Below are 18,317 nucleotides of genomic sequence, written 5' to 3' on the forward strand. Positions count from 1 at the left end.
TTTATTAGCCCTCATATTTTATTTCTCAAAAATCATTAAAATTTATGTTGGCTCTCCCATTTAATTAATGACATTTGAAGGGGGTATATTAGATGTTGGTTAAGACCCTGGCATTATAAAATTGAGCCAAGTCATAAAATTAGCAAAAGTTGTGTCTAATTACAAAAATCTTACTTGAATGGACTTCTTTTAATAATTAAATTTTAATAACTATGCCCAGAACTGATCTGTAGAATTACTTTCTGTATGTACCATCTTTCCAGTAGAGTACTTTCATTCTGATCCGCTTAAGTAGAGATTGTAGTTTTCTGGGGTAATTTCTGGTTGATTGTCCTCTTAACTGTTTAGAAAGAGAGTGATATATATAAGTATGTGCTATACTGTTTTGTTTTGTTTTTTACACTTTTTCCTTTAATAAGAAAAGTAGCATTGAAGAGAACTTGAAGTTAACTATATAAGTCTCTGTTAGGACAAAAGTTGACTAACTAAAAAATTTGTTTGGGCTTTACATCACTTTATAGTCTTAGATACCTTTAAGCGTAAGTGTTTCAGAACTCTGTAGTTGCACAGGCTAACACAAGGTAGGTCATACTCTTCATCTACATAGAATTGTAGAAAACCAAAAAGCTACTACCATTCTCTCCATCTTTTAAAAATAAGACTGGAAGCTAATGCGGCTCCTAATCTCATCCTGTCTGCTAATTGAGTTTGGGTTAGGTACATATTTTTGTGGGGCTACTGCAAATAAGATATATTATCTCATAAAATTTTCATAACATAGCCTAAAAACAATTGCATTATCACACAGTTTCAATTGTTTGAGTAGAAATTTCTAAAACAAATCTCATACCTGAGAAAATAGACTCAACAAAAAATCAAACAGGAGACCTCATAGTAACTAGAATTTATTGTTTTATGACTCTTCCTGGATGTTTGAGTCTAGTCCAGTCCTGCCTCTTATTTTTAAATTAGAACTGCTGTGAGCAGAAAGTGTTTGCAGCATCTTTATTTCTGCATCAGGAAACCCTAGGTGGTAGTGGTGGGTCATGAGAGGGGCTATGGGCTTCTCTGCTGTCCTCTTACACTTACTGGTTCTTAATTCAGGGCTTCCAAACCTTTTCATGGCCTTTTTGATCTTTTTCTTTCAAATCCTCACCTGGAGATGTGTTTATTGATTTTAGAGAGGGAAGAGGAGAGAGAGAGACATCAATCAGTTGCCTCTCATGTGTGTCCCGACCTAGGCATTGAACCCACAACCTAGGTATGTGCCCTGGAATCCAACAGAACCTGCAACCTTTTGGTGTAAGGGATGACACTGTAACCAGCTAAGCTACCTGGCCAGGGCTGTGATTACTTTTAACCAAGTAATGGGATTGGTACTGCATGGGGTACCAGTAGGGAGGTTCCACCATTCTGGGGTCTTAGTCACTTTGAAAGCTGAGGGATACAATATCCGGGCACAACTATAACTCTTTTGAGATCTACAAGTACCTATTAGGATATCCAGCTATGAGTGAATTTTGACTTCTGTCATCTGCTGTTTTCAAAAGGAATGCTGATCCAGTGCATTCATTCATGTAGCTCTACCTGTCAGGACCGAGGTAGTAGGTGGCTGCAACCTTTAAAAAAACGTATGTCCTTGGAGAAAACTAAGCTATAGTGTCAGTGCTTTCCTTGAGCGCCACTCTCTGGCTGTTTGCTGATTTTTGTCAGGGACAAATTTTTTGCTCTGGATTGATTTCCAAAACTAGACAGTTACCTCTGGTGGATTAGGAAATACAGGCAATTCCCATACTACTTTCAGCAAGATAATGTTCATCTCAGTTCTTTGCAGCTCCTTTATCTTTGGAGGGAGATAGGGAAAGGTTTAAAGAATGCTTTGGTCTCTTGAGTACAGAGGAGTAAAGATGGAAGTAAAATGCTTTGACAGGTTGGGATTCATTTATTCTTGCTTACTCACCTTTTACAGTCTAGTTACCAACTTTTTTATATTTATTTTGTATCCCTATTACCAAGTATAGTCAGTGCCTGGCATGTTGTAGGCATCTAGTGAATGATGGTGATGATTTCTGAGCTTTCATGCCCCCTTTCTTGGATTGAAAGGATTTTTACCCAGGCTGTATTTATGATGACCATAAATATTCCCTTTCCTGAAACTTCACCTTTTGTCCTTATGTAATTATTAATGGCACACCCTTTTATTCTCAGAATTGCCTCAGTTTGGCTGATAAGCTATGTGGGTATTCTAGCTATAACCAGACTTCAGAATGTTTCTTCTTTTAATGCAGTACCCAGTTGGGTACTTCAAGGGAAAATGTGTGCTACAGTATTTCCCCAACTTTTATCACTCATATATTACCTTCAAAATTTTTGCTGATTCCTTAACCACCTATATAATTTACCTTGCACTTAAAAAATTATTTTTATCAAGTAATACATAAGTTTTAAAAAACCAAATAGTTTTGAACGCCTTAAAGAAAAAGTCACCTCCCCCAGAAACAACCACTTTTAGTTCTTCTCTTTCATATTTTGAAGTAATATCTACTGTATATACTGCTAGTTCTTAATTTGTTGGTTTATTATGTTAACTGTTTTTGGTAAATGAGGATTTAAATTGAACTTTTTTATGCCATCACACCTATTTTAACTTTCTTATCTCCTGATACTTTTAAAATTTCTTGTCGACACATTGTTATGAAAGATTTCAAACATACAGAAAGGTGAAAGAATTTTACAGTGAATACCCATGTACCTACCACTTAGATTATACAATTAGTATTTTATTATACTTGCTTTATCACACATCTACCCCTCTTGATAAGATTTTTTTCACAATTTTTAGTAAAATCAGTAGTCAGTTTACATTATTAATACTCATGTAAATAGTTTCACTGGTGGGTAAAGTAACAGAACAATGACTTTTTTCCTTCTGTAGTTTTTATTTTTCCTGGCATTAATAATTGCCTCAATTTTTCTCCCTTTTTAAACACTGCTAGCCCCATTTTTTTTTCTGTAGGTTTGTCATAATCTCATCAATCTTTTATTCTGAAATTCTCACATCTCCCTATATTTTATTGATTATGTGTTTGTTTTTTAAAAAGCACCACCACCACCTCCTCCACCCTCTCAACTTTACATTATATTGCTCTATCTGTATAGGTTGTACTCCAGGTCCCTTGAACCTTGGGATTTTCCAATGTTGAGTCCCCTACATACTACAGCCCATGTCTTGATTTTTTTGTTTTGTTAGAGCATTTTCTTTTAAGAGATTCTTAAGGAGGGATACAGATATGTATTTCTTGATCCCTTGTGTTTCTTGGAAACTTTTATTCATCATTGCTTTTAGTTAATAATACAGTTCAGTAAGTATGAAATTCCAGGGTGAAAATCACTCAGAATTCTGCTCAGAATTGAAGCTGTTTGTCAGTCTTCAAGCTTACAGTATTACTCTTGTGAAGGCTGATAAGATTCTATTTCCTGTTCTACTGTATATGGCCTGTTCTCTCTGATACATTTAGAATCATCTCTTTATTTCTTTATATTTTGAAATTTCACTAGATTGAGTTTAGAAGTAGAGGGTCCTTTTACTCTTGACTTGGATCCTGTGGTGCTGGAATCTTTCTTGGATGATTTTTCCCCTTCATTTCCTGAGTGTGTTCTCTCTCTCTCTCTCTCTAAATCTGAAATGCCTGTTTAGCAAAGTTTAAACCTCTTGGCTTAAATTTGTTATATTTTTGCTTTTATTTTCTAGCCTTTTGTCTTTAACTTCAGTTACTGTTACTTAGCTTTATTTTACAACTTTTTGTTGATTTTTAGTGTATCAACTGTTTTATTTTTTAAATATATCTTATTGATTATGCTATTACAGTTGTCCCATTTTTTTTCTCTTTCATTTCCCTCCACCCCATACTACCCACCCCCCCCCCCACTATCATTCCTTCACCCTTTGTATATGTCCATGAGTAGTACATATAAGTTCTTTGGCTTCTCGATTTCCTATACTTCTCTTAACCTCCCTCTATTTTGTACCTACCAATTATGCTTCTTATTCCCTCTACCTTTTCTCCCGTTCTCCCCCCTCCTGACTGCTAACCCTCCATGTGATCTCCATTTCTATGAATCTGTTCCTGTTCTGGTTGTTTGCTTAGTTCGTTTTTGTTTTTTTAGGTTTGGTTGTTGATAGTTGTGAGTTTGTTGTCATTTTACTGTTTGTAGTTTTGATCTTTTTCTTAGGTAAGTCCCTTTAACATCTCATACAGTAAGGGCTTGGTGATGATGAACTTTAACTTGATTTTATCTGGGAAGCACTTTATCTGCCCTTCTATTCTAAATGAGAGCTTTGCTGGATAGAGTAATCCTGGATGTAGGTCCTTGTCTTTCATGACTTTGAATACTTCTTTCCAGCTCCTTCCTGCCTGCAAGGTTTCTTTTGAGAAATCAGCTGATAGTCTTGTAGGTAACTGTCTCCTTTTCTCTTGCTGCTTTTAAGATTCTCTCCTTATCTTTAATCTTGAGCGATGTATTATGATGTGCCTTGGTGTGTACTTCCTTGGGTCCAACTGTTTTTGGACTCTGAGCTTCCTGGACTTGCTGGAAGTCTATTTCCTTTGAAGGTTAGGGAAGTTCTACTTATTTATGTTTTCAAATAACTTCAGTTTCTTGCTCTTCCTCTTCTCTTTCTGGCACCCCTTTGATTTGGATGTTGGAATGTTTAGAGTTGTCCTGGAGGTTCCTAAGCCTCTCCTCATTTTTTTTGAATTCTTGTTTCTTCATTCTGTTCCGGTTGAATGTTTATTTCTTTCTTTGGTTCCAAATTGTTGATTTGAGTCCCAGTTTCCTTCCCTTCACTGTTGGTTCCCTGTACATTTCTCTTCATTTCACTTTGCATAGCCTTCACTTTTTCCTCTTATTTTGTTACCATATTCAACCATTTCTGTGACCAATGTTTGGAACTTTGCATCTGTTGACTATCTCTTCATCGCTTTGTTGTATTTTTTCTGGAGCTTTGATCTATCTGTTCTTTCATTTGAGCCATATTTTTTTGTCTTGTCCTGTTACATAGTAGGGGGCAGAGCCTTAGTTATTGGCCAGGGCAGGACAACTCATATGTCACTGTAGGGGTCTGAGAGGGAAAAATGCCGCCTGCTCAGCTCTCTGCAGGTTTTCACTCAGTCACTTCCTCTGCTACCCACAAGCAAATTGGTTTCTTCTGGTGCTGATTCCCAGGTGCGTGGGCTTTGTAAGTTTTAAGACACAGGTGGAAAACACAAGGCCCACAGGCCCAATCTGGTCCTCCACCTTGTTTTTTTCAGCCTAAGACCTTGTTTCTACCCGGCCGCTGAGCTCCTTGCCCCTGGTTAAAGAGTAGTTATATTTATATAGTCTTAAAATTACATTCGGCCCTTTGAATGCACCCATGAGGCTTATGTGGCCCCTGGTGAAAATGAGTTTGACACCCCTGTTCTAGGACCCTGTGGATCTCTCCAATGAACTCTACTGTGATGGTGAGAGTTTCTCCTGCTGCCACAGCCCCCACAGATTTTTTCAGTCAGAGGCTTTGAGGCTTTATTTCTCCATGCTGGAAACCTGGGTGGCACAGTTTGTCTTGCTCCCCAGTTGTCCCTCCCAGTTTATCTGCACTCAAATGTGGGACTGCCTGCTCCACCAGCCACCACCTTGCCAAGCATCCCCTGCACCCTCACTGCTGGTCTCTGCCTCTCCTGCCAGTCTGGATGAATCTTTCTTTAACTCCTTGGTTGGACTTCCATACAGTTCAATTTTTTGGCAGTTCTGGTTGTTTTTTGTTTTTAAATTTGTTGTCCTTCCTTTTTCTTTTGGTTGTGCAAAGAGACAAAGTGTATCTACCTACGCCTCCATCTTGGCTGGAAATGTATATCAACTATTTTAAATTTCTAAGACTTCTTTCTTACTCCCTGTTTTCTTGTTTCATGGGTGTACTTCATTTATTTGTCTCATGGGGTTATTTGTGTAATTTTTATTTTCCTCTGCTGTGTCTGTTTCCTTGGGTTTATTAGCTTTCTTTCTTACCTGTTGGATACCTAACAATTCAAAATGAAGCTTCCTTATACTCATAAAGAAAAAGGCATTAAGAAGCTGGTTGGAAGCTCTGCATGAATGGGACCTCAACTAGTAGGGTTCAGTCTAGAGTGAATAGGCTGGCTTACTCTATTGAGGACCCCTGAGTGTCAGTATCTGAAGTGTTTTTCTCTGAATTCAGCGAAGGTACACAGAGAAAAATCCTCTAATTCTTTTCTTTGGGTCTTTTGTTCCCAAATGTCATTCAAAATACAGACTTTTATTTAATTCCCCAACATTTAGCAATTGCCTTTTGCTGAGCCTAATATCTGAACCTAGAGCCTTTCTGAGTTCTGTTCTCCAGAGAATAAAGCAAGTCCTTTGTGACGAGATTAGTTGTCTTTCGTTTTCCAAGAATTGGCAGGATCCATCTCTTAAGCTTTCCGACCAGATCTTCTCTTTTTATCCCTGAACTCATTCATGTACAGTAAACCCCATCCCCCTTCCTTGTTACTTGGTGCTTCCTGGATTCTGAGCCCATTGTACCTTGCCAGTGAGAAGACTTGTCAAGCACTTAGGATGTTGCTACCCCAACTCTGCTTAGTTACTTACCACTCTCTCCTTTTCCTTTTCCAAAACTGTTCAACTCTTTAAACCTAAATATATTCAGAGAGGATACTTCACTGTAAATGGAAAATTTTGTCACTTTTCAAAAATAAAACATAGCTGTTAAGAAATAATGTAAGCACAACTGCATCATTAAATTGTAGCAGGTGTTAAGGATTATCATTACATTACATTCTTCACGTAATCAAGTGTGACAAAAGAGAATTAAAAAGTATGTAACTTTTTTGCTCTGTGATTGAATATTTAAAGCCATATCTGGAATCACCTAAAATCATCTCCTGTGTGGGTTGTACACTTTCAGAAAGTCTGTTCTACTGTACATATTCTGTACTGATTACGTATAATCAATAGCTAATCTTTGACGTAACAGTGGTGTGCTACACAGTAAATTTTTAACAAGTGGCCATTTCAGTCTTCAGTAATATTGGCAAACGCAGCAGTTACTATGAAATTAGCACTGTCCTGAGCACTGTTTACACATTAGCACTTTATACACACTTATGGTCAAGGAGACAAACACAGAGAGGTTCGTGGTGGGGCAAGGATTCAAAACCAGGCAGTCTGGCTTCAGAGTGAGCCCTTACTTGATAGGTATTACTGTCTCTAAATACAGAATGTCTTGATACCTTTTGCTTACAGTTGCTGAAAAAAAATTCTGGTAAATTTAAGAAGTCATCCATACTAATATCTTACCTAAAAAGTTTGTCAAATGACCCTAAGTCTCCTTACAGATAAAAATCAACCTTCCAAAGGAATTTACTTTTATCTTTAGGACGTTAATGAAAGCATTCCCTTGTCTGATTTGTTAACTGATAGACTTAGAAATGATAGAAAAAGTATAACTTTACCTGTTATTCTATAATTGTAGTCTAATGAAAAATACCTATTTTAAATGTAATATGTTCATTTTAATTAGAGCACCTTTTGTTTTTTTCAGCCTAAATCAGTGAGAGGTCCGCCTATATATTTTTGTGGGACTTTTGGTATTTTGGTGTTTTGAATATGATGATGCATACTACACCTAAAGTTTTATTGTGAGAATAACATCATCATTGCAAGAAGGTACATACAGAAAATAGCTGCTCAGTTAATACTGTTATTCCCATCTGAAACACCTGTTTCAGTCAGACTTGAGTGTCAGGTGGGCTGGACAGCCTGGAAGGTGGCAGAATTTGGAGACAGAAAGGAATTGGTGGATGTTGAGAGTCTGTGCATACCAGGGGTCACTACTATAAGGTAACTCATCTAGAGAGGGGATTACAGGAGCTGCAAGTCCAGATTTGATAAGGGCTCCAGTCTGAGTCCTAAAGACCAGCCTAAGCGGAAGAGGTCAGATAGGAATCTGGGGCATCAGAGTTAAGCCCCAACCTCTTTGAAGAGCCAGGCTGGCATTTGAAGATGGCTGTAGAGCTGGTCCTGGGACAAAAGGCTGCTGTGCTAGCCTTGGCACTTCATTTTTTAAACTGGTCCCCTCCACTCCAGCATTTCAAAACAAATTGTAGATATTTAATCACAATATGGTAGTAATATGTAAGTTTCATAAACAGATTATTTAAAATCTTCCAGAGTTTAAGAAGACTTTTTAAATGTAATCTGTATAAGGCATTTATACACTGCAGAAGGTTTGAAAATACAAAATATTACCAGTGCATATATGAACAGAACAACAAATCAGTGTTTCTGTCTTTCCCTGTTTCTTCTCTCTCAACTCAATAAATAAAAAATTTTAAAAAAAGACAATACTATTCCTGATTTTGTTGTCAAAATATTTGGTTTTATTGTAATCTTTTACATTGACTTATATTTTAAGAAAAAATGTATCTAATCATTATCTTTAGATACCCTAAATTCTGGTGTTATTATATTTCTTTATTTTAGGGTTAGAGTACATCAGTTTTTGTAAAGAATCAACCAAAAATATTCTATGAAATGGTCGGAGCAGCTGGGTTTCAAGAGGAATTAGAATTCATCCTCTTACCTTTTTGACCAGCATTGAAAAACTAGGAATTTTTTGAGTTGAAATCATTGAGACTTACTGGGTTTGTTTTCCCTGTCATAAAAAAGCTGAATATGTGTGTCTTTTTTTTTTCTCTCCCTATTTTTAATTGCTTTAAGATTACTTTGGATGATTGTCCCATATTATTAATGATTAAGTTACATGATTGTACTCTGTGTATTTTTCAAAAATGTATTACTGTGTATTTTGACTTTGTTGAAAAATTTTGACCCAACCAAGATTATAAGTGTCAAAAAATAGTAAAAGAGACCTTTTGGTTAGAGTTGGTATCTAGAACACATAAGCATAGATATATTTTTATATCTAGAACACACAAGCATTAAATATTAGGGAGTGTCTGTTATTAATTTTGAGACATTATCAAGGTAACAATAATACTACTGACATAAAATCCATGTTTATTAAAGCATTGGAGTGTACATAGCAAAAATTGGGGGAGGAGAGAATTTTGATGCCAAAGTTAATGTGGATAAAAATATGTCATGGGAATCATATAGCACAGTGGTTCTCAAACTCTTGGATATCTGGACCCTTTACATTGTTATTCTTAAATTCAAGACCCCAAAGAGCCTTTCTTTGCATAGGTTATATCAAGTATGTAGAGAAAGTCTGCTCTTATATACATGCAATTAGAAAGGGAGGGATATTTAATAGCCTTTGAAATGATTATCAGTATTCTTTATTACTCCACTAAAACTCACGAAGTGGTAACCTCTTAAAAGATAGTTGTAGTGTGGAATCTGAAACCACAGCAATGCTTTTTTCATACTTAAGTTTTTGGTCTGTATTGCACCTTGGATTCTTTACCCAAGGATGATGACTTTGTGACATCAGGTAGTGCTTATTTGGAAAGTATTGGTTTCCTTAGTTGTACAGATCTTCTAAATGTTATACATCTCATTTATAGTATAGAAGAATCACACATGTTAATATCACTACTGGTCTCATCAGAAAAGTCAAGTAAGGAAGCTGTCAAGTTCACAGTGGTGGGTACAAATTTTTAATATTTGCTTGAAAGCTCAAATTTTATCATTGACAGACACATATGTCATTTATTTTCCTTGAAGTAACAGGCTCACTTGGTTTACTTTCAAGAAAATGTATGCCAGATACCCAGGTCTATTAAATGGCTAGTTCAGCTTTTTACTCAAATAATTGTATAAGTGCTCTTCCTTGAGAAACTGTCGTACTTCAGTGTGCATAGAGCAGTGCTTTGTACTTTCCACATCTTTATACAGAACATTTGTAAAAAAAAAAAAAAAAAAAAAATGCATATACTCAACAGTTGGAATTTCAGGATATTAATCATTTTTACTGCATCAAGGATGTTCTTTAGTGAAATTGGCTTTTTTCCCTTTCTTTCCATGAGCATGTTTTAGTGAAAAATTACTTTGGTGCCACTGCCTTGATTCATGATAAGGAACTACCAGTTTTAACTACTAGTTAATAACTAAATAGTACTAAACTACTAGTAATATTTAAACAGATGATAAAATTTTACCTACATGAAGAAAGACATTTTCTCACTGGTAATGGTGAGATACATACAGTTTCTATGTAGTAACTTCTTTGGGTTATATGTTACAATGTAGAGAAATTCAGTGGAACCCTTAGTTGCTATTATTTGGATTCTTTGGCAACCAGAACTCAATATGTGGAGAGGAGCCCTGGTTGGTGTGGCTCAGTGGATTGAGTGCCAGCCTGAGAACCAAAGGGTCGCCAGTTTGATTCCCACTTAGGGCACATGCTTGGGTTGCAGGCCAGGTCCCCAATAGGAAGCACTCAAGAGGCAACTACACATTGATGTTTCTCTCCTTTTTCTCCTTCCTCCCCTTCTCTCTAAAAAATAAATATATATGAGAATTTTTAAATGTGGAGAGGAGTCTTATGGAAATGTTTTTCTTGACTTCATAGAGGTCGGAGATTTGACTTTATAACCAACAAATGATGACTAGTCCTTTGGTCTTATATTGCTGTTCAAAAGTAGTTAATGGTTAGAGGACTCACATTTAAACTCCAATTTCAAAACTTATACAAAGCTGCAGTCAGCAGAACAACATGGTACTACTATAAGAATAGACATGTAGATCTCTAGAACAGAATGAGAATCCAGAAATAAACCCTCACATTTTACATCATTTGATTTTTGATTGTGGTGCCAAGACAGTTCAGTGGGGAGAGAATAGTCTATTCAACTTAAGGTGCTGAAAAAACTACTTATCCACATGCAACAGAATGAAGTTAAGCCCCCTCCTCACATCATACACAAAATTAACTCAAGATGAATCATAAATCTGAGTATAAGAGTTAAAACTGTAAAACTATTATAGAATAAAGTATAATATATGTAAATCTTTATGTCTTTGGGTTGGGTAAAGCCCTAGATGTGACAGCAAAAGCTTAAGAAAGTAATTTGGATTTCTTCAAAATTAAAACTTTTGCTTCAAAGGACATCATTAAGAAAGTGAAAACTATCTGATAAGAGATGTATTTAGAATATAAGAAGAACTCTTGCAACTGAATAATAAAGTAATAACCAAGTTACAGAATGGGCAAAAGATCTGAATAGGCACCTTTCCAAAAAAGTATACAGTGATCAGTAAGCACGTGAAAAGGTGCCAAACATCATTATCCATCAGGGAAATGCAGCTCAAAACTACAGTGAGATACTATAATACTTCACCCTATTGGATAGCAATAATAAAAAAGGCAATAATGTTAGCATGTGGAGAAGCTGGAAATATCAAAGGTTGCTGTTGGGAATGCAAAATGGTGTAGTCAGTTTGGAAAACAATCTGGTGATTCCTTAAAAAGTTAAACATAGAACCCTGACTGGTGTAGCTCAGTTGGTTGGGCATTGTCCTGCAAGTAAAAATTCGTCAGTTTGATTCCCAGTCAGGGCACATGCCTGGACTTCAGGCCAGGTCCTTGGTTGGGGGCATGTGAGAGGCAACAGATGTTTCTCTCCCTCCCTAAATAAATAAAAATTTACAAAAAAGTTAAACATAGAGTTGCCATGAAACCCAGCAATTCCTCACTTAGGCATATACTCATGAGAAATAAGTCCATATAGAAACTTACATGAGTGTTCACAGAAGCATTATTTATAATCGCCAAAAAATGGAAATAACCTAAATGTGCAGCTGTTGATGAATGGATACAATGTGGTATGTACATAAAATAAAATGTTTTGGTAATAAATAGGAAGTGCTGAAACTTGCTACAACATGAATGAACCGTGAGAGCATGTTAAGTAAAAGAATCCAGACACAAAGGCAGCATGTTTTTTTATTCCATTTATATGAAGTGTCCAGAATAGACAGGACCATAGAGACAAATTAGTTGTTGCCTAGGGCTAGGGGAGATGGATAATGATTTCAATTTGTTTGTTTGGGGAGGGGGAAAATGTTCTAGGTTGTGGCGATAGTTGCATAGAGTAATTAATGATTGTGAGGTTATCAAGTAAACATGTACCTTAAACTTGGAATTTCTTTTAGGAAAACTGAAGTCTCTTCCTATTTTGCTAGTGTAAAAAGAAAGTGATCAAATTACCTAACTCTTTATTTTTCAGAAAGGAGAAGATGAGTATGCTAATGTTGATGCCATTGTTGTATCTGTGGGTGTTGATGAAGAAATTGTTTATGCCAAGTCAACTGCCTTACAGGTGAGGGGTTACAACAATTCTTAGCCCTGACAGCCTTTGAATCCTCAATTGCACTGTTCAGTAGAGTAGCTGCTAACCATATTCAAAAGTTAATTTCTCAGTCCCAAGTTTCAAGTACTCTGTATTGGTTACCATATTAGAGCAGATACAGGATATTTTCATCTTCACAAAAAGTTCAGTAGACAGTACTGATTTAGAACATAAGGAAAAGTAGTACATAAACTGGGATGGATTTAACTGAATACCAAAAGAATCTAAACAGTGGGTTACACAAATTTTTTCTTTTTCTCTTTGATAATCTTCAGGGATCTAATTATATTTTCCATGTCTCTCTAATATTCATAGAGTTTAGCCATTGTGCTCATGGTACAAAAATTGCTAGAGCTCCAGTCATTACATTTGCATTCCCAGCAAAAAGAATGGAGAAAGGGAAGAAAATTAGAATCATTCCCTTTTTAAGGAGACTTGCTTGAAAAGAGCCACAGAATACTTCCGCTTATAACTTTACTGGTCAAAATTTTATCTGTCGACCATACTTAGTCATAAGAAAGGATGGGAAATAAGTCTTCATGCTGAGCAATATATCCAGCTAAAAATCCCATCTTTCTGAGAGAGAAGAAATGAATAACTAGTGCACAACTACAATTTTTGGCAGAGGTAGAATGCACAGTTCTCTAGGCTGCTATTCTGTTCTGGACAGCAAGACAGTTTCTGTAAACACATTGTCTAAGTGATTTGATGGTCTATGTTATGAAATAATTCAAACACATGAAAGTTGATAAAACAATAATATTTAACTCCCATTTACCCATCATTTAATTTCAATAAATTGTTAGCTGGGTAATCTCGTCCACATCCAGGTGCCCCCACCCCAAATTATTTTGAAGTTAATTCCACATAGTCTTAGAAATATTTCTGTATGAGTACATTATATTTTTTTCTGTAAATACTGTTGTCATTGTCTTTCCCCATAGACATGGCTCTTTGGTTATGAACTAACAGATACTATCATGGTCTTCTGTGATGACAAAATCATTTTTATGGCCAGCAAGAAAAAAGTGGAGTTCTTAAAACAGATTGCCAACACCAAGGGCAATGAGAATGCTAACGGAGCCCCTGCCATCACACTGCTGATTCGAGAAAAGGTTAGAACTGATAAAGAATGTTGTAAATGTGAAGAAATGTTTAAAAGTGATAAACAGAAGTGCCTTCTAGGAATTTAAAAGAATCTGAGGGGAAGATTTTAGCTGATGGTGGCTGTAATTACAAAGTTTTGTTGCATCTTCATTGTTAGGAAGAAAACAGTTCAATAACCCTATCAATTTTGTGGCGAAACAAATAGATTATGAAATTCTGGTGCATACTAACTTAATCTGTCCATTATCAAGGACACTGTCAGCGTAATATTTGTTTCCATTTGAGTACCTTAATTGGAACAAATAACTAAATGTCTGTAAGGAAATTTAGACATAACTCAGTCCCAGTTTTTACTAAATGTGATCTTTTTTTTTTTTTTTTTGTCATACTGCTCACCTGACAGAAGATTATTTTCTCAGAATATTGTTTATCTATGTGTTTGGGTTTCTTAGCTGCTCTTGGGGGCACGGAATGTTGTCGGCTTGTGGCACTGCCTTAAGCATATTAAAATATCCAAAGACATTTTGTTTGTTACCGTCTACCCCGAAAAAGTAGGTAGGGCATATGGGTAGAATTTATTCTTTATAGGGTTAGAATATGTGTTTTTGCCTGTTTGTTATTGGCAGAACATAGATGTCTAATTCTAAAACCAATTGACAAACCCCTCTTCTTCCCCCTGACATTGATAGAATGAAAGCAATAAGAGCAGCTTTGACAAAATGATTGAAGCCATTAAAGAAAGCAAGAATGGCAAGAAGATTGGAGTGTTCAGCAAAGACAAATTCCCTGGAGAGTTCATGAAGAGCTGGAATGACTGCCTCAACAAAGAGGGCTTTGACAAAGTAAGAACACTCCTGGAAACAAGCAAATTGACAGTTGAGAAGGCGAAAGCGTGATGGGCTTCCATTAACAGATAGTGCAGAGAATATGGGAAAACTACATCCATTCACATTTCCATTTTTCACTCCTTTTAGCTGAGCAGTAAGCCAGTTGTACTTCTCAGTCAGGAGTGAGGCATTCAGGAGATGGTTCAGCTACTTGGAAAAGTCTTTTGTCCCGAAAAATGTTATTTTTTCCTCAATCTCCTGCCTTTCTTCGGCCTTTATAAAAACCTCTAGAGAGGAATATTTACATTAAAGATGGTACATTAGTTTAATGCCTCTTAAAATATTCACAATGACCTGGTAAAGAGCTACATCTGATGTTTATTCAATCCAGGAAAAGAATATTTAGTTGTTCTGCAAACTACTGATTAATTGTTTGCTAAGTAACTTAATATTACTTACAACATTCACACTGGGAGAGGCATTTCTTTCTCAAGTCTATATTTGCATGTTAGAAGCTCTTATCACTTTGCAGATAGATATCAGTGCAGTGGTGGCCTATACCATTGCTGTGAAGGAAGACGGGGAGCTCAACCTAATGAAGAAAGCAGCCAGCATCACCTCTGAGGTCTTCAACAAATTCTTCAAGGAAAGAGTCATGGAAATAGTTGATGCAGATGAGGTAAATGGAGAGGGAAAAGTTTACTATTTTAATGAAGCAGAAATGAGTCCCTACCACGCAGTGTTTTGGTATGTGTTCAGCTTCCTTTGAAATTAATTAAGCCTTTGACAATTAAGTTGGTAGTGTGTCATTGTACCACAGCTTCTCTTTTAAAATAACTATAAGCCAGTGCTACAATCTCTTGAGGTTGCCTGGTATTTTACTTGAGAATTAATTGCTTAAATAGCTGTGAATTCCACATGCTATTCTCTAAATTTGCTTTAGATGTATACCAGTATATTCTCTGGTGCATAAGTCATTTCATAAGACGTTTATAGCATCTTAAATGATACTAGGATGAATCGAAGCACCCCTTTTTGCCACTCTCTAGTAAGTGTTGTTTCATTTCTGGGTATACTTACAGAAAGTTCGACACAGTAAACTGGCTGAGTCTGTGGAAAAGGCCATCGAAGAGAAAAAATACCTAGCTGGGGCAGACCCCTCTACTGTGGAAATGTGTTATCCTCCTATCATTCAGAGTGGAGGCAACTATAATCTCAAGTTCAGTGTGGTGAGGTAAGTATGAGAACCTCAAAACAACAGCCAGCGTATTTCAGCCTTTATCTTATTTTTCCTTTGACTCATCCTGGAATTCAGAAAAGTTGGAGGAAACAATAACTATTAGTCTTCCTTGTGCATTGTCTTCTTGTCTTACTCCATGCATATTTCTATTTTATTTCACATAGTACTTATTTGAGTATCTGATAGTAAGCATTTTCCAGGTGATTAAAAGGGCCTGGCAGAAAATTGTAAAACACACCACCGTCCAAAAAATAAAAATCTTAGTAGGTGTTTTAAAATCTAATTCCCCTTCTAATTTTTAAAAATACTGTAAAAAAGGCTTTTTTTTCTTAGTTAGTCTGAAGGGACTAATTCAGAGTGAATACTGCAGTTCATAGTGCACTGGTGGATAAGTGACTTCTCACTACCTTACTGTTAGAATATCAATAAAATTTAGTATATCCTTTGCATATTTAGGACACAACTCAACTTTTCACTGAATTTTTATGCTAAAAATTTGAGTGTCTAATTTTACTTCAGAGCCTTTATAAACCAATTTATTTATTATTTTAAAGTTTGTCCTTCTGGTTCAGCTTTGGGATATAGCAGGGAAAGTCAGTGATTACAAATGTTCTGTGTCAGTGATGCTAAGGACTTTCCTAGTTTAGATAATGAATGAAATGTTTTCTTCCCTTGGTCTCTAGCGACAAGAATCACATGCATTTTGGCGCCATCACCTGTGCCATGGGTATTCGTTTCAAATCTTACTGCTCCAACCTTGTTCGCACTTTGATGGTTGACCCTTCTCAGGAAGTTCAAGAAAATTACAACTTTTTGCTCCAGCTTCAGGAGGAGCTGCTGAAGGAATTAAGACATGGTGAGGTACCTTATAAAAGAAGGTTAGAAATCATGTAATAAGAATGTTATTAGGTTTATGTGAGCTTATATCCCTGAGGCTCTCATACTAAAAATAGAATTAGATTTCACTAACATCTAATTATCCTAGCATTTAGTTCTTGAATCTACTTTTCTTTTAGACATGAGTGGTTATTATGTTTTTACACTGATGTTTACAAAATACCCTTTAACTGGTTATACCTCTGTGTCCAGATCTTCATAAAATATTGTGGCCTTATTACTCTTTAGAACTTTAGGAAGTTTTTTTTAATTGAGGTATAATTGACATACAAAATTATATTAGTTTCAGGTGACAACATAATGATTTAATATTCGTGTATATTGCAAGTGCTCATCACAGCAAGTTTAGTTAACGTTTGTTACCATACAAAGAGTTTTTTTTCTTGTGATAAGGGCAAACTTCTAAGGATTATTCTCAGCAACTTTCAAATATGCAATACAGTATTATTAACTATGGTTGCCACACTGTATATTACATCTCTATAACTGATTTCCTTTATAACTAGAAGTTTGTGCCTTTTGACTCCCTTCACCCATTTCACCCACCTCCCACCCCTGCCTGTGTCATCCTCCAATCTGTTTTCTCTGTGAGCTTGGCTAGTTGATTGATTTGCTAGGGATGGCTCAGTGGATTGAGCTCTGGCCTGAGAACTGAAAGGTCACCAGTTCAATTCCCAGTTAGGGTACATGCCTCGGTTGCAGGCCAGGGCCCTAATTGAGGGTGTTCGAGAGGCAAACAATTGATGTTTCCTTCCCTCTCTTTATCCCCTGCCCCTCCCTTCCTCTCTCTCCTCTCTTCCTCTAAAAAAGTAAATAAATAAAATCTTTTTTAAAAATAGATTTCACATATAAGAGGGATTATATAGTATTTGTCTCTCTGTGTCACTTAGTATAATGCCCTAAGGTCCATCCATGTTGTTGCAGATGGCAAGATTTTGTTCTTTTATCCTTTTGACCCTTGAACAACTCAGGTTTTAGGTACATTGACTTCATTCAAAGTCAAAAATCCGCATATAACTTTGGGCTCCCCAAAATTTTACTGATAGATTACTGTTGACCAGAAACCTTACCAATAACATAAACACATTTTATATGTTATATACTGTATTTTTACAATAAATTAAAGCTAGAGAAAGGAGAGTGTTATGTAGAAAATCATAATGAAAGTACATTTGTAGTAGTATTTATTGAAAAATTCACATACAAGTGGACCCATACAGTTCAAACTGGTGTTGTTCAAAGGTCAACTGACCGCATTTACTTTTTTATCCACTCATCTGCTGGTGGACACTTAGGCTGTTTCCACATCTTGACTATTGTAAATAATGCTGCAGTGAACCTGGGAGTGCATATATCTTTTCCCCTTAGTGTTTTCATGGTTGGTTGTTTGGTTGGTTTTAGTAAATACCCAGAAGTGGACTTGCTGAATCATATGGCAGCTATATTTTTAATTTTTTGTGGACCATCCATATTGTTTTTCATAGTGGCTGCACCAACTTACAGTCCCACCAACAATACTCAAGGGCTTCCTTTTCCCCATATCTTTGCCAACACTTGTTATTTCTTGTCTTTTTGTTAATGGCTATTCTCACAGGTATGGGATGATACCTTATTATGGTTTTAGTTTGCATTTCCTTGATGATTAGGGATGCTGAGCATCTTTTCATGCACCTGTTGGCCATCTGTATGTTTTCATTGGGAAAATGTTCAGATTTTCTTCTCATTTTTTAATAGGATTGTTTTATTACTATTGAGTTTTGTGAGTTCTTTGTGTATTTGCAATATTAACTCTTATTAGATACATGATATGCAAATATTTTCTCCTATTTGGTTGGTCACCTCTTCATTTTGTCAGTGGTTTCCTTATATATG

At 36.1% G+C, this 18,317-nt stretch overlaps 1 protein-coding gene across 1 annotated transcript in view; it reads left to right on the top strand.

Moving 5' to 3' along the window:
• SUPT16H (SPT16 homolog, facilitates chromatin remodeling subunit) overlaps nt 1–18,317 on the top strand; it is a 45,288-nt gene that overhangs the window by 1,980 nt on the left and 24,991 nt on the right. Inside the window, exons 2-7 of the mRNA XM_045822380.1 lie at nt 12,252–12,344; nt 13,319–13,489; nt 14,171–14,323; nt 14,841–14,987; nt 15,391–15,542; nt 16,232–16,404. Of these exons, the coding sequence (XP_045678336.1) occupies nt 12,252–12,344; nt 13,319–13,489; nt 14,171–14,323; nt 14,841–14,987; nt 15,391–15,542; nt 16,232–16,404 (889 nt within the window). The remainder of the gene's footprint in view (nt 1–12,251; nt 12,345–13,318; nt 13,490–14,170; nt 14,324–14,840; nt 14,988–15,390; nt 15,543–16,231; nt 16,405–18,317) is intronic.

The sequence above is a fragment of the Phyllostomus hastatus genome, unplaced genomic scaffold, assembly GCF_019186645.2.
Source record: "Phyllostomus hastatus isolate PE091 unplaced genomic scaffold, TTU_PhHast_1.1 phas_scaffold_501, whole genome shotgun sequence".
Classification (NCBI taxonomy): Eukaryota; Metazoa; Chordata; class Mammalia; order Chiroptera; family Phyllostomidae; genus Phyllostomus; species Phyllostomus hastatus.